At 39.9% G+C, this 16,880-nt stretch overlaps 1 protein-coding gene across 5 annotated transcripts; it reads left to right on the top strand.

Moving 5' to 3' along the window:
• The first annotated feature begins 6,805 nt into the window (after positions 1-6,805).
• ap1ar (adaptor related protein complex 1 associated regulatory protein) lies at positions 6,806-16,572 on the top strand. Of its 5 annotated transcripts, none has more exons than XM_053235678.1 (10): positions 6,808-7,140; positions 7,689-7,737; positions 7,807-7,869; positions 7,958-7,983; positions 9,115-9,211; positions 9,619-9,717; positions 10,078-10,130; positions 10,912-10,982; positions 12,281-12,403; positions 14,833-16,572. In XM_053235678.1, exons 1-10 carry the CDS (start codon positions 7,070-7,072, stop codon positions 15,099-15,101), a joined length of 921 nt encoding a protein of 306 aa, XP_053091653.1. In that variant the 5' UTR covers positions 6,808-7,069; the 3' UTR covers positions 15,102-16,572. The 5 variants fall into 5 exon arrangements, with proteins under 5 accessions (XP_053091656.1, XP_053091654.1, XP_053091653.1 ...); XM_053235677.1 differs by having other exon boundaries at positions 6,810-7,140; positions 10,909-10,982; XM_026918450.3 differs by having other exon boundaries at positions 6,812-7,140; positions 7,843-7,869; positions 10,909-10,982.
• The last annotated feature ends 308 nt before the right edge of the window (positions 16,573-16,880 follow it).

Consider the following 16,880-nt stretch of genomic DNA (forward strand, 5'->3'; position numbering starts at 1 on the left):
GCTGTGTGCAGATTTTTCCATGATGTAGGCTGGCATTGCGTCTGTATGCGTCTGTACACAAGAGCATCAGTGGAGGCAGGTCAGAGTGGCTTTTAAGATGGCTAAGATGAAATCAGTATCAGCTCTGCTAAAATAGGTTAACTCTCAATACTGATCCCTGCATAAACACCAATAGAAAAGGAGAACAACACTAAAGACAAGTCTGTATAAGAGTGCCTCTGTATGGGGAGTCATCATACAGGGCCAAGCTATGTAATCAAACCTCAATTATGAAAGGAAAGCGTGAGGTAATCCATATTTCTTGGCTTTTGTTTGCTTTTTCCACCCATGCTGCTTCTGAAACTAATAACCTTCTAATCATCCCTCGCTCTGAGCCATAGAAAACCTGTCACTTTTCTCTTAATGTTAAGCTCCTGGATCCATTGCCAACCTCCTCTAGCTTGTGACATCATTATGACACCAGGGTTACTGACGACAAGACACCAATCTGGTACTATCACACCATGGTGCTGCAGAGAGGTCATATGGCAAGACTTATGGCAATTTAACCCTTTTGTCACCATTTTCCTATAGCCAGGTGTCCTACATTTTCATACAAGTGTATATACACATTTAAAAATACATCTAACGCCGCAGTGTTGAAATTTGGTTCCCTTTTATTCAACACTGGTATCATTTCACTGTGGTAGTCTTGTGTTTAAACCAAGTCCAACAATAGCTAAAGGAAGAGGGATGTGGCAGTGCTTGTCAAAAACCAATTTCCATGTAGCCACCCTGACCTATTCTACACTAGCAGTGAGCCTAAAGGCAGAAGGACTCTGATTAACTGATTGCCTTTACAAGGAGAAATTGTTTTGCATAAATGCATTATTTATATTGAAGACATGATACATTACTGGTTTTGTACAAGTGAGGACAGAAAATGTTACATAATACCAACCAAAATGGTATTTCAGACATCAGTATAAAAATTAATTTGTTGTTAAATTCATCAACCCCATTTATGTCCCCACATAACACCATATTTCTTTTTGCCTCTGCAATATTGCTGTTTATCTCAGTGCTATTTAGGTTCCAAATGGAGCAGCTACACAGCCATAACTTTAAAATACTCTTTGTATAGACTTCAGAAATATAGCTGTATACAACAGTTCAAAGATGTAACTGTAATATTTAATTTAGGACAAAATAAATCATAGCAAGAGGCAGATTGACCTTTTTAATCATTAATCCCATTTAGGAATGTTGTCTTAGTGCTCCTCATAAAGCAGTATTCTTAGAGCTGTTGGTTGAAGTTTGTCTTCCTTGGATTTAGTGAAAGGTCAGTAGAAGCCAGTATTCAGGTGAGGGTGTGTTTGGTATTACAGAAGACTATGTCTATATACAGTATGTCACCTGTGTTCTTGTGAGTGGTCAAGAGCGCAGTGTCCTAGACAATAGGTATGATCTAGACTCCGACAGCCCTGCTGTAGTAGACTCGGGCTCAAGCTAAATTCTGGTGAGAGCAGGTGTTTCAGAAGAAAAGGATGGAGAAACCTTCCTGTTATCTGTAGTTGTGTTGCATAAGGCCCCTTAAGCATGTCTCTGTTCTTGTAAATCTACTGCATGGAAATAATAACATAGCCGAAATAATAGCAGTAACAACAACTTAAAAGCACCCCCTAGACACCTTACTCTGTGCTAAACATCTAAATTTAGGTACAACTAATAAAGAGCAGCTCCAGAAGCCTAGCACCCTAGCTTTCTACACAATCCCTAGTAATAAAGTTAAAAAAGAGAATAAGTCTCTCAACCCTCTCTTCTAAAACTTCAGAGGAAGCAGGAGTAGCAGGGGCATTGACAAACTGGTTATATTAAAGACAACTTAAGTTCTACATGTCGCATGACATTTATGAACAGAAAGCAGTCTACAAAATAAATAGACTACTACATTAAGCTTTCCACTAGATTTTGGAAGATGGCCGTGGATGTTTCTGCCCATTCAGCCACAAGAGTATTAGTGAGGTTGTGCACTGATTTCGGATGAGGAGGTCTGGCGCACTGCTGGCATTCCAATTCATCCTAAGGTGTTCAGTGGGGTTGAGGTCAGGGCTCTGTGCAGGCCAGAGTTCTTCCACACCATTCTTGGCACACCATGTCTTTCTTGACCCTGCTTTATGCACAGGGGCATTGGCATGCCGGAACAGGTTTGGGTGAGACCCCTTAATTCCAGTGAAGGGAAATCTCAAAGCCACAGCATACAAAGATATTCTAGACAATTGTGTGCTTTCAATGTTGTGGCAACAGTTTGGAGAATGACCACATATGGGTGTGATGATCAGGTGTCCACATACTTTTGCATCACGGCACCTCTGATTAATAATTGATGCACCATATAGGCAAATTTCCATGAAGACTCTGGACCCACTAGACAGGAGTAGGACAGACAATCATTACATTTTCGTTATACAGTACATGTCTATAATTTAGGCAAATTGACATGGCCACTGTATGAAATGAAATGAGGCAGTCAATCACTACATCCTAGTTGTATTGTGAATGACTACACCTTACATGCTCTGAAATATTTCCACCTAAAAAGGTCAGGATAGGACTAATTATTGATGCAATTCTATCAATATTCATGTTTACATACATGAATATCCATTTAAGGTAACAATTTCATGTGAAAATTGATTAAACAAATTAGTGTATTAAGGATATTGGGACCATGCCATACAGCCCTAGGGGGAAAGTAATACTACAAATTTTTAACCTGGTCCCTGATCAAAAATTATTCATTCATCTGCCACTGCCAAATAGTGGACTTTTATCCCTGTTAAGGACATGGCCTGTTAAGGGCAGCTTGAGCAACAGTGGTCGAAGATGAAGAACAGGTGGTGGAGCAGTATTTTTCAGGCAACCATACTTGACTTGACCCATCCCACCTCCCACCCACCTTTCATGAGGAAAAGGCTCAGGTGGATGCAATTGCAATTAAACTTTTCTTTAATGAGAGAAGTGCAAACAAATCCAAATCGAGAGGCAGGTTCATGAAACAGGCTAAATTCAGGTGATCAGCGAACAGGACAAACTAGGCAAAGATGATCACAAGAATCAAGAAACTTAGCAAGGTCAAACCAGATCAATGAACACAGGAAAACAGGCTTGGTAATGTTAGGTGCGGAGACAAACTGAGCAGATATTTCGCCCCAAAGAAAGACATACATGGGTATAAATACACAAACAAATCAAGGGGCAAACTGAAAACAGGTGCGAGTAATCAGGAAACGTGAGGGAGACAACCAATGACAGGACATGGGTGGAGACAAGACATGAATCAAACAGAACACATGTGGCAACATAAACACATGACAGTACAGAAAAGTGCATAAGGGGGAAATATGTTACAGGTCCCCCCTCCAAGGGCACTGCTCCTGCCCTCTGGAGGGAGCTCTGTTGGGGGAGCTGCCATGTCAGCCTCTGGAGGGAGCTCTGTTGGGGAGGTCGCCACTTCAGCCTCTGGAGGGAGCCCTGTTGGGCAGGCTGCAACATTGGCCTCTGGCTGGAGCTTTGCAGGGAATGTCACCTCATCAGCCTCAGGCTGGAGCTCTGCTGGAGAGGCCGTCTCTTCGGACTTTGCTTCCTCTTCGTCTCCAGCCCTTCTCTCGACTTAGTAGTTTATGAACGGCTAAATGGATTTGGCTGACAAGTGGGCCCTTCCCAAAAAAAAAAATTCTAAGTTGGGGTTAAACTCAGCCCACCAGAACATCCTTTTTAGGAGGCTCATGAATTCAGCTGTGCTTTCCAGACCTGGGTTTCCTATGGCAACCAGGATCTCTGCCCACTGGTGTGTTTGGCAGGTGAGGTGAGACAATGTGAACCTAAGCTATTGTTTCTCTTCTTGCTTGGGGATTGATAGGCTCTCAAAATAAAATTGGCACTGAAGCAGGAATCCTTCAGGATGGCATTCAGTGCCGTTGAAGGGGGCTGGGGTATCTAGGTGGATCCACTGTGGGAATCGCACCGAGTTGAGCGGTGGCATGGTCGTCCTGGTGTTACGCCCCTCTCACTTTCCTGCTGCATCCATGGTTCCATGATGTATTTCGTCATGACGAAAAGGCTCAGATGGATGCAGTTGCAGTCAAGCTTTAACAAGACAAACTAGGCAAAGATTATCACAAGAATCAAGAAACTTGAAACCAGATCAATGAACACAGGAAAACAGGCTTGGTAATGTCAGGTGCAGAGACAAACTGAGCGTATACTTCGCCCCAAACAAAGTCACACAAGGGTTTAAATACACAAACAAATCAAGGGGAGAACTGAAAATAGGTGCGAATAATCAAGAAACACTAGGGAGATAACCAATGACAGGACATCGGTGGACATGGGTCCCTTTTTTAACACCTGTGGCAGCATAAACAAACACATGGCAGTTCAGAAAAGTGCGCTGTAGCACTGTGGGCTGCTTATGTGTGCTGAGTGCCTCTGCTCGCAGCACTCAGTGTGAGGGGGAAATACTTGACACCACCCAGTACTGATGGACAGGATTCCAAGCAGACTATTCAGCAATGAGCTAACTTGCATGATCTCTGACCTGAAGGAAGTGATGCTGAAACTAGGTCCATCAAAAAGCAAGTAGTGTAGTCCAGTAGTTGTTTTTCCTAAGAGGGATGAGATGCACAGGCTATGTGTTGACTTTCCAAAACATAACAGCATTGATTGAGTGGTTGCTACCTTAGTACCATGAGCCTGTGCAAAGATTACTGGCAGGTGCTTCCATTACAATCAGCCAAACAACTCATAATGTTCCCAGCCCTGAGTGGACATAATCAGTTCAGTGAAATTCCATTTGGACTCCACAAAGTTGTTGACACCTATACATATTGCAGGATACAGTCTATACTTCTACCTACATAGACAATGTGTGAGTTTGTAGCCACTCGTGGTAGGAGCACATGGAAATTAAAAGGGTATTTCAGAGGATCCATGAGGTAAGACTAGTGTTTAAGGCCAAGTCACCTTGTTATGCCAGGGGTCTCAACCCTGGGCTATGTTCTATATGGAGGGGTTAGAGAGCCACAGGTTGGTAATGTAAAGGTCATAGATTGTGTGCTGCACCTAACAGTGGTTTTTGATTTTAATTCAGTTAAAAAATAAAACTTTGACTTTTCCCTTTATTGTGCAGATTGATGCTTCAGTATTCTACAATTGAGAAACAGGCTTTAGCAGTCAAGTGAGCCTTCCATACAAAATATTAGCGTGTTGGTAATCCCTTCACACAAAAGACTTACAGCAATGGCCATATTACCTGGTGTTACCATCACTCAAACCATTCCAGTTTCAGGTCTCAGTTTGTGATTACATTTTTCTAACCTCACCAATAAGAGGAGAGATAAGCTGAAGGGGTGGGGTTTACGATGACAGCAGGCACACTGCTGCTGTAAGTAGTGCTCTATTTTATTTTAGCATCCTGTTCTTTTGCCATAGCTTACTTGTATATTTTAATCTTAAAACTGTGAAAGAAATGTGCTGCTATGCCAGAAAGGTGCACATAACTTAACATAAACTGGAGCATAGAAAGCCATACCATATTAATGGTTATATGATCATTCAAATGAGTCAGCGGTCAAGTCCAGGACCGCTTTTGTAATGCCGGAAAAAAAATCACAAATGTCTCTAGATCCAGTCACTGCCACATTCTTGTAAGAAGTGATATATTAGTACTGATTCCTGTATATCAGTGTCAATCTTGTGCATACCTCAGTGTATGTACATTAAACTGTATACTGCACGTGGCAATGCAACTGACAAAGCACTATATATTACCCCATTACTCAGTAATAGTACCACTCGGAGACAGAACAGGTGTGAGATTGGGAGCACAAAGGTCAGTCTGTCTACTAGGGAGTTTTTCTCACTCTTTTGTAGATAGAGGGGAGTAGAGTAACACTCTGTGTGGATGGCATCCCAACAGCTATCGCTCCTGTTTTAAAGGACAGTGTTATTCACTGTGCCAAGAATGCTTAGTTTGCCAATTGCCTGCTCAGTGTCCTTTTTTTCTTCCTTTTTTTTTTGGTGAAAATCTGTGCTTCCTTAGGATATCTGTGTACCTATCCTTACTATGATCCCACATCCTCAGTACAGTTATTACTTATTAAATATCACAAAAGCCTGCATACAATATATGTTAGACCAATGTAAATCAGCAGTTACAATAGCTATAATGTTTCTTTGTGCATTTCCTTGTGCATGGATTTTAATCAGAGACCATATTTTAGAGAGGACTATGACTATTTTAGCTGTGTACCACCCATGTGAAATTAGCAATACAGTTGCCAAGTAGCCTGAGTTACCAAGCAAAATTGGTAGTTGGCACACATTTACAGCATATGGCAGACACCCTTATCCAGAGTGACGTACATTTATCTCATTTTTATACAGTCGAGGAGCTGAGGTTTAAGGGTCTTGCTCAAGGGCCCAACAATGGCAGATCGTCACTGCTGGGGTTTGAACTCATAACCTTTCAATTAGTTGGCCAACATCTTTACCAATGAGCTACCACTTCCTGACACAGAGCTACCTACACCAAACAAGGGCAGCAAAGACTACACACAGAAGTATAAAAACAAAACAAAACAAAACAAAAGTCAATATAGAAAATAAGAAGATGCCTTAAACGAATGTACTGATTGTATTGAATGGCGTCTTTTCTTTTTTCTACCCACGTCGCGGAATTGTATTGACATTTGTCTCCCCCTAGCGGTGATTCATGGTGGCGCATGATTTGAGCCAAACGGCTTTCCGTAGTTTAAACATTAATCACGTGTCATTAGCAGGAAGAGGAAACAATAGGTTAGCAGTCGCCGGAGCTACCCGCCTGTGGATGTAGCTGCTCTATGAGCCAAGTTTTGGCAGCCAACCGGTGGAGTTGTTCCATTTGTAATCAGAAATGTGTTACAATGTGTTATTCTCTTAGCACTGGCGATGTTTCCAGGCAGCTGATAGGGAGATCTGTGTGGGATGGAAAAGCAGGCTGATATCTGATCTGCTCTCTGTCTGCCTCTCTGTACTTTGACACAATGCCATGGGGAACTGCTGGACTCAGTGCACTGGGATATTCAGGAGACAGGCGAACAGGATCCAGAGAGGAGGAGGGTGAGTGTGCTAGATATGTTTACAGAAATGACCAGAAATTACTATATTATTTAATCTTTGTTTATGTAAAGTCAGTGTGATTACAGTAACATGTGATCAGGTGCACTGGATAACCCCCAAGCTAAACTGGAACATTTGTTATATTTAACTAAAATAAACACCAAGCGAAGACTGCGTCTTTTCTTTCGAGAATAAACCTAATTTCCACACAGAAGAGTAAGCAGGTATCTCTGTGTTTTTATTTTGCTGTTAGTTTGACAGCTATCCATCTAGCTAGCTAGCTAGCCAACATACGTGTTGTACAGTAATAGGGCCACGCCCCGTCACCCATCCCTCGTCCTGCTAGTTAGCCAGCTAGCTAGCTGCTTAATTAACAGTAGCCATTAGCTACTATTACACTACCGGCTCTGACATTCCTAACAAATAAAGTTACACATGTAGTCACTGTAAAATATCGTCAAAAACATTAAAATGTAAAGTTCCTAAAAGAGTGAATATTGCAATTTAATTCTTTTTTTTGTTTTTTTGTTTTTTTTTCTTGTCCACAGGTCTAAGTACTTCAGAAGTAGCACAACTGGAGAACACTACACAATAGAGGTATAGTCATTTCCTCCCACACAATTTATTCTTTATTTCTTTTTTCTTGTTACTGTCTTTTTGACACAGTATGACTTCATCTCTTCATCTGTTTCCGTGCTGCAGTTTGAGAATCTTGTGGAGAGTGATGAGGTGAGCGTTGAATCATTTCCCAGATTAAATCACACTTGGGAATGGCGTCTTATCTTTTCTCTAATAATAATGTCGCTTCTTCTTGCAGGGGGAGAGTTCACAAAGTTGTGCCAGGTATGATGTTTTGTTCTGCTTTTCTCACACAGCTTATATAAACCATGAGTTCAGCGTATGCTGGTGGAGCTGCAGTGGGGGTGTGGAGTGTAGGGTTTGTGCTGCTAGAATGAGTCCTGTTGGAACGAGTAATTCCAGCGAGGTGAAGTTCATCCAGAGGCATGGCACGACATCTGTGAGAGCTGCATGGAGAAACTATTTGTATGAAGAAATAGTTGATATACGTATATCAGGGTTTTCATTTTGGATAAACATAGATTTTTTGGCAACACTATTGGGCATTTTCTTCAAAATTATCTTTCTTAGTCTTAAATGTGTTACGTTGCATCAAACCAGTAAGGACAATAACAAGAAATTAGATAAATTAAATAAAATTAGGCAAGACTGTGGCAGCTTTTTTGGCTATACTAAACTACCTCTAGATGTGAATGAGTATGTAAATGTGTGTATGCTTGGTGCCACTGATTGACTGCTGATTGACTCCAGGGTGTAATCCTGCCTCGAATCCAGTGTTCCTGTGATAGCCCCCGGTTTACTGGAGATGAATGAATGAGTGAAAAATTAAATTTTCAAAAGCTAGGCATCTGCAGACTTAATGGGCCTCCTGTTTTTGGTTCAGTAATGAAATATCAGAGGACAGTCATAGAATTTCTGTGTGTGATATTCCAGATTTTGGGGCTGTTTATTGAACAGTCGGGTTTCAGGGACCGCTTTTAGACAAGCCACGAAGCTGTAAAGATAGAGGGAAAGGCCTCTGTGATTATTTTGGTGTTCAGAATAGGAGCCACCTGAGTAGCAGCTGAACTAGAGATGTCATTTGTGAACTGTCAGTGGTGTGTTTAAGGAACATGGTGGCTGAATTGTGAATGTCTTAAAATCTGCTTTGGGTTTTACAAGACATGATAATAAAGTAAGAGCTGCAGTAGTGTACACATTAGATTAACTACTGTTGTACTCAGACAGTTTCATTAAGATTTTAATAAAGCACAGCTTTGAGTAAGTGGAAATGAAGATGAATGATGAATGAACAAAGCTCTCAGGGCTCTTGTGGTATATGCAACTTTGAGATGTATAAATTGTGGAATCTCAGGAGGGCTATGAAGTCTGACCTTTACTGTGTATTTGGCTCAGGCCCATCAGTGAGGAGGAGATTGGCCATCTGAAGGAACTGCGCTATGCTGCTATTGCCGATAAGCAGACACAGATCGATGAGAAGCTGAATGCTGAGGTATGGCCGTTACCCCGTGCCTCACCTTGTCCTTCCTGCTGTTAGTCTAATAAAACTAAAGCTCATGAAGACATGCAAGCAACATATAGTCTCAAGAATTAATTACATTAGTTTCTTTTGCTGTCTGTGATAACCCTAATCAGTCATGTTTCAGTAAAAAAAAAGATTTAATGAAAATATTTTAAAATCTTTAAATTAAAAATTAACAGAAGGCAAGTTTTAGTAAAGGGTTAAATTCTTAGATTTAGGTTTAGGTTTACATTTAATAAAACTACATTTAAGTTTTTCTTTATTTCCATGGTTTGCAGTCTGTGTTGCTTTTATTGCTTTTCTTTCTGCTATTCATTATCTTCCTTTGTTCGGTTTCGTTACTATCCCCCTTTTTTTGTTGTGTTATTTCTGCCCAGTTAGTGGCACAAGAGGAGAAGTTAAGGCTAGAAGAGGAGGCTATAGTCGCAGCTCAGCGCGAGGCTGCGAGGCTCGCAAAGGAGCGAAAGCTAAAGGAGGTGAGGCGTCCACACTGAGCACGCCCAGCCTTTCTCTTATCCTCTTGCCATACTCCTGTCCTTCATCCTGCTGCTGATATATCTAGAAAAAAAAAATTAGTACTATAAGTAAAACAGAATTTTCCCTACCCCTTCCTTAACATCTGTTTTTATGTTGCTTGTATCCTTATTTGCACTCATTTTTTATATTGTTTTTTCCCCCATTTATGCAGATTTTAGTATGCAGCACCCATGAAATGGAAAAAGATGTTGTAATTAAATGTAATTTGGCTGTTTTGTGTGAGATTGGAGAGAATTTATGATCAGCCATCTGTCTAAGTAGGCTGTCATTACTAAAGTCGTGTGTGTTTTTGGAAGCAGCAGCTTGCGGAGAAGAAAACTGAGGCAGAGGGCAGCAGCTCACATCGCAAACAGTGAGTATGACTCGTACTTGGACACCAACATATTATGTAATACCATGTAATATAGGAAGTACAGAATTTCATGTAACAAAAAAAGTCATTAATGCAATTGTAATTGTTGAAAAAGAGAATAAAAGAAAATAAAATAGTATGAGCACAGAAAACCTCTGAGCATGCACTGTTTATAAAAGTATGTACTATTTACATATAGTTGGTCAAAGGTATGATGAAATGCATGTCTAGACATCAGCTTAAGGCACTCAAAATATACACAGCACTAAAATAAATATTCCTATGCAGCCAGCTTGTGTAAGACTTAATGGTGTGAAATCTCCTCTCACACTGTTCTGTTCAAGCCGTCTGTCTGAGACATGTGGTTCGACAGAGCATATATAATTTTCTGTTCAAAGTCAGCAATGAGGAAAGGTGGACTTAAGTGAGGAGCCAGGTTTCTAGCATTATAGTACTTTTCTGGGGATCACTATCTTGAAAGAAACGACTATGGGGAGAGCAGCAATAATATGGGAATCCAGTGGAATCAGTGTCAGTAATGTGATGGAGAGAGCTAGGTAGTGGGTAGGAATTGGTTTAAAAAAAAAAAAAAAAAAAGATAAGAAAAATGGCCTATGTCCTTGATTATTAATTTACCAGAAGTTAAGTATGTTAAGTTTTTAACCAAAATGGAAGCTTTTTCAAAAATGTCTTAATCAACAAAACTTTACTTATATCTTGAGACTCAAAGAGGAGTGTGACAGGAATGCACTGTAACTGAGTGTGTGTGTTTCTGTAGCAGGCCATCGGGTGGAGACTTTGAAGCGTACCTGCAGAATGTGAAGGCTCAGTCAGAGGCATTCCGCAGTAGCCGTGAGTACTCCTGTCTCTCGTCACTGATATCACACACGTCTTCTGTGAGGAATTGGACAGTGACAGTTTTTGCTCTGTAAAGGTGTATTGGACACAACCACTCCCTTCCTCAATATTAACCCCATGTCCCCCTGATATTAATCAGACATTGTTTAGTGTGAGCAGTGTCACAGTCAGGTATGCACAGAAGCCTGTCATAGATACTGTTGCAAATTTTGCATGGAAAAGTGTGCTATATTACTTACTGCTGATCTGCCACCCCAAATTGTCAGACCCAGATTGCACCCCTACTTCCATTACTTGTTTACCCTCATAGTTCCAATCAATGACTATATACTGTATATGAGTGAACAACATGGCGCCATTCACTCCCATTGTGCGTTTTTGGGGTCGCAGTCTTTTTGGGAGTCGGCATTTTGCAAAGCCAGAGTATGCGTAATAGACACTTGAATCCAGTGTATGTGCAGTAAAAACATCTGGATGGGCAGTGGGTCTGCCTCTGACCCGCCCATACACCAACGTGTGCTTCCATGATGAATTACTTAAAGTGCAACGTAAAACAGAATATTGGCTAAGTCAAAGTGGTTAGTGCAGTGTTAATAATTAAAATGTCAAATGTTAAACTGTAGTCACATAATTTTCGTAAAAATATTGAAATTACTGTTGTCAGGAAAAGATGTTAGAACTTTTAGTCATGACTGACTGAGCTACTATTTGCTAGCTAACTGATATTATCACTTTAATCAAAGTAATGTAAGTATAAGTAGCGAATGTAAGGTTCCAACTGAAAATATCCTGGTAAACAGCAGTCAACAGTCAGTCAAAGCCTCATTAGCCACACCCTTTTATTTGTCACCACATAGCTCCTATAAAATGTGTTTATCATGAGGAAAAATATTTCGCGGAGATATTAAGGTCAACTGAACAGAACGACAGAAATTTGATTTTTCAGCGTAAAGTGGATAACGTGACATTGCTTGGGATGATATGGTTAATTGAAAATAGAAGTAACTGCCTTTGAATAAAGTAGATATTGTAATGTTATAGCCATTAGGTGGTTTCCAATGTGAGTACAGATACAAAATATATTTAAAATAATGTGATGTCTTAAAATAGCAATGGCGGATCAGCTTGCAGACATCACAAGCCTTAGTCAGTAGATATCATCCTCTTAGTACCCGAAAAAGCTGTGTCGTTCACAATCCCGGCTCACTGTGGGATGTATCATCATTAATCATTTTATTTCATTTCTCATATGATGAGAAACAGTAATATCCGAGTACTGTGTGTATATCCAGGACTGTCCTCTGAGACAAATCTAGTGACTCCTAACACAGAGAGCAGCTGGGACTTCACCTGCAGAACTCGCTCCACTAATGATGATGCCACCTCGCTTGACCTCGAGTGGGAGGATGAGGAGGGTAAGGAAGAGCTTATCTATTACAGACACACAAAAAAGACAGGATCATTGCATAAGTATTAACATTTTTGACTGTTTCTATCTATTTATATGGTAACTCAAAGTTGTGGTATCTGCATGATAGGATTGTCTCAGGAGGATTGTTTTTAATCTGCTTGTACCTGAGAATGCTAACATGACTGACATTAAATGGGAGTTTATAGGGCTTTAAACCCAGCAGTTAACTACTGAAATTGGATACATATGTCCATATATACACTCACATCTTACTGATTGCATAAGGAAAATGAATTTGTTACAGTAGCCAAATAGCACAGTGCACAAATGAACAAAAATACAAAAAGTTATAATAAGTATGTATAATATGCATGCTATAAATGCTTACAGTGTATACACTCACTGGCTACTTTAAGAGGAATACCTGTACACCTGCTCATTCATGTAATTATCCAGTCAGCCAATCATGTGGCAGCAACGCAATGCATAAAATAAAAATCAATTTTAAGCAGCAGCAGGTCAAGAGCTCCAGTTAATATTCACATCAAACATCAGAACAGGGGGAAAGTGTGTTGGTGTCAGAGGGAAATGCCTTGGTGATGATGAGAGAGATCGGAGGAGAATGGCCAGGCTGGTTCTAGCTGACAGGAAGGCTTCAGTAAATCACATAACCACTCTTTACAACCATAGTGAACAGAAAAGCATATCAGGAAACACACAACATGTTAAACCTTGAACAGCTGAAGACCACATCAGGATCCACTCAGCCAAGAACAGGAATTTGAGGCTACACTGGGGACGAGTTCCCCGTTGAAGACTGGAAAAGGTCCAGGTGATTTTTTTCATTGGTTTATCCGAAACCTGAAATGTCTGTAGCAGGGAGGCTATGAATGTGAGCAGCAACTATGTGGTACATTTCCGGTAGACATATATTTGAAAACTAGGTACTGTTTAAGGAGGCATAATATTTTCTCTTAGCCTGGTAAATCCAACATACTCAACAAAAGAGAATGGCTGGTCATCCAAAGCAACGAATTCAATTATTTGGTAGCTATATTTGTGTTTTGCTTTGGCACTGTTGCTTGCGACATATCTTTTCCAAAACTGGCTACAGATGGCATCAGCATCTTTCCTTTTTGCCTCTGTTTTTTTCTTTTTTTGCTGTATTCCACAACCTGTAGTGTAGAAGTCCTTGGGTGTTGCATGCCTTCTTGATACTTGCATGAACAGTCGTTATGTAACACTTGTCCATTGTCAAATGCTTCCACATGGCTGACATTTTGCTGCTGCTCATACTGTTTGAACACATCTGATCTGATTGCAGGAGAAAAAGGAAACACACAGCGTTTTTAAACCCTTTTTTATTAGCATAAAAACTATTTGTAAAATGTTAAGATGTGTCCCTTTGTTATAAGAATGTTTAGTCTTCTTTTCTGTCAAGAAAATGTTCTATTTTTCTCTAGTTATATAATAGTGAAGTGACACAATTATTATATATCCACATAACTGGGCTGTAAGAAATGGGACAGGAATTTTAAATCTGAAGCCTTAATCTGCACTAAGAGTGGATCGTGATAGCTCAACTTTGGGCCAAAGCTTGTAAATGAGCACTGTGCCAGTAGATTACTAACATCACAATTCATGTTGCTCCACCATGTCAGTGCAAGCATTTCATTTCAGGCCACAAAAATAGCAATGAAGAATGCTACTAAGATACATTCATATCCAAGTCCAGACTCGCTGGGGATAAGTTGTACACTCTGACATAAGGAGGAAAGAATTTCTATAGCACTTCTTGTTATACCATTGTGGGAAGAGCCATTTGCTGAACAAGCTCGTACGTTTGATGGCCAGGAAGAGAATGGGATGGGAAAAGGCATCCGTAATGATTAATCTATATGGCATGACTTATTTATTTATTTGTTTGTTTGTTTGTTGTATTTAGTTGTTTAACTTTTTTTTCACCAAGTGACAAAACAACAACAACTACCTGATGGTGTATTCAGCCTCTCCTCTTCTTATTCCTCCACTGGACCACACCACACCGCACAATTACGTTAGCATTTTTTGGCCAAACTACGATTCTAATGGTAATTGGCCAAGAACAGGAATCTAAGGCTATAGTTGACACAGGTTAACCTAAACTGGACACTTGAAAATTGGAAAAACATTACCAAATCTTTTTCCAATCTTCATTTTTCTTGAACCGTATCTGCATAGTTTATGCATTGTGCTGCTGCTACATGATTGGCCGCATTGGATAATAGCATGAATGAGCAGGGGTATAGATGTTCCTATTAAAGGGACCGGTGAATGTACATAGTAGCATATAAGAATAAGTAGAGTACAAGATGACTACACTAACTTTTAAAAGACAAGTTATTTTTGTTATAGTTATAGTCTTACAGTTGTTGCATGTCCAATCACTTGTAGGTATGAATCGGACGGGTGCTGCATGGGAGCGCTCTAAGACGGAGGAGGACATCCTGCGAGCTGCACTCCGTCCTGCTGGTAAACAGTTGGGCAGTGGGCCGACCTCCGCTTCAGAGGACTCCAACGCTCTTGAGTGGGAGAACGACTTTGTCAGTGCACATGCTGAAGACAGTAGCGAGCAGTGTGATGAGGAATTCGAGGGATTTGTTAATCCAGTACTGGACACGCCATCTGAGGCAGAGCCTAATGCTGACCAGCAGGACAGATAATCCCAGGCAGGAGCATAGAAGTTGTATTGATCACTTGACTAGCTCTACTCTGTGTACATTTTTAATTTAGCCTTATTTAAGATTGGTGTTTGAATCAAGTGCAATTCTTAAATTCTGGGCTTGTTGCAGGAAAGTTTTGAGGGACGCTTACGAGGTTATCATACCTGTTTGTAATTTAGTCATAACAATCCACTCAACTTTTTTTTTTCTTCCTTTTTTTGGCTTCCTCTTTACAGAACGAGATCATGAGCGCAGTGGTATACTAGGCCTACCTCATTAGAATCAAGGAGGGGTACATAAATGCTAAATGTTGTATTTTTTGTAGCTTGCTTAAGAAAACTGGTGCCTGATATCCCAGTCGTCCACTCGGTACCAAGCTGTCTTTTACACATTTCAGCAAAGTGGAACCTGTAGGCTGAAGTACATAGAAATACATTTTGGGGGGTAATTTTCTGTGTCCAGTATCTCTTTGCATCAACCCTCATGTTGATCTACAAATCTTGTATAGCTAAAATTACAGGCCGCAGGTGTAAAGTTGCAAATTCTAAAAATGCCTCATGAACACCCTGCCCATGAAAATGTAATGCATACACAAGTGCTTTTAAAGTGTGAAATATACACAGGCAACACCTTTGAGTTGCTTGATTTGTCTGTATACCAAATTATGACTGAAAAATACGATTTGCAACCATGTTTTAGACTTGTTAGTTCCTTGCCCTATCCTACACATTATTTAATTAAAATACATTTTATTTTAAAATAAATTTACAAGCCAAAATGCACTATCTCTGATCACTTGAAAACAATGAATGACAAACGACTGCCATTAACATTTCACATATCTGTACAAAAAATCTTTTACACATGTAAGGTGAAATGTGTAATGCAATCCTATTAGGTCTCTAGCAACTGAAATCAATCAAGTTTAATAATTAAGTGTGGTGAGAAAGTTGTCTGTTGTTTGACCCACTCATATGAATATACAGGACCCTTTTCATGTTTAAAAATGAACATACTTTTATTTTTAAACATGTTTCAACTATTTTGTGCCTAATTGTGACACTGTAGCTCCACAGTACCCACACTTCACCTTGGGTTAACAGTGGATTTAGAGCTTTAATATATTTCTTTCTTGAAAGGTTTGGTATAACTGTAACTAAGCCTTACCATAGCTGATTTTTTATAGTCATTGCCACTGGTTTGTGTAAATAGAGTGCTAATGTGTGTAGCATTAAATTACTTTTGGAGCATTCCAAACATTAACTCTTAAATGTGAAGAGCTCATAGAATTGCACATGTTTGTCCATCTACATAAGGGTTGTTGTGAATAAAGGAGCACATTTTATATCTATCTGCAAATCTCACTGATTGTAAAACATAGAGGACAAAGGTCAAACACAATATACCTGTAGTTTGGGAAATTCTGTCCTCTTGAATTTTGACTGCTAATAAAAATGAACCAGATCAGAAACTGTTGAGGACTGATTTATTCTCCATCATATTGCAGCTGCAAATAAACTATTTTCACTACTACAATTCATTTTTATTCTTGCACATTACCCAGTCCCTCGTGATGTGGGACTCCAGGAAAGTGTAACACATACCAGATAATGGATTTTAAACAGATACAAGTAATGATATAAATAGGAGACACACTACTGTATTTATTATTATTTATTTATTATAGTGTTATTATTTTGCCAGAAAGGGTCGCATGGCATCTGGTTGAGATTAGAGTTGTGCATTTGGACTGAGATCCTGCAGCACACAACACAAAAG

Source organism: Pangasianodon hypophthalmus, chromosome 7 (assembly GCF_027358585.1).
Source record: "Pangasianodon hypophthalmus isolate fPanHyp1 chromosome 7, fPanHyp1.pri, whole genome shotgun sequence".
NCBI lineage: Eukaryota > Metazoa > Chordata > Actinopteri > Siluriformes > Pangasiidae > Pangasianodon > Pangasianodon hypophthalmus.

What these genes read in the sequence shown, in the direction of transcription:
- ap1ar (XM_053235677.1), top strand. Translation starts at nt 7,070, where the DNA reads ATGGGGAACTGCTGGACTCAGTGCACTGGGATATTCAGGAGACAGGCG. An exon ending in AGAGGCATTCCGCAGTAGCC is followed by an intron (nt 10,983 to 12,280) that starts GTGAGTACTCCT and finishes GTGTATATCCAG; the next exon opens with GACTGTCCTCTGAGACAAAT. An exon ending in CGAGTGGGAGGATGAGGAGG is followed by an intron (nt 12,404 to 14,832) that starts GTAAGGAAGAGC and finishes AATCACTTGTAG; the next exon opens with GTATGAATCGGACGGGTGCT.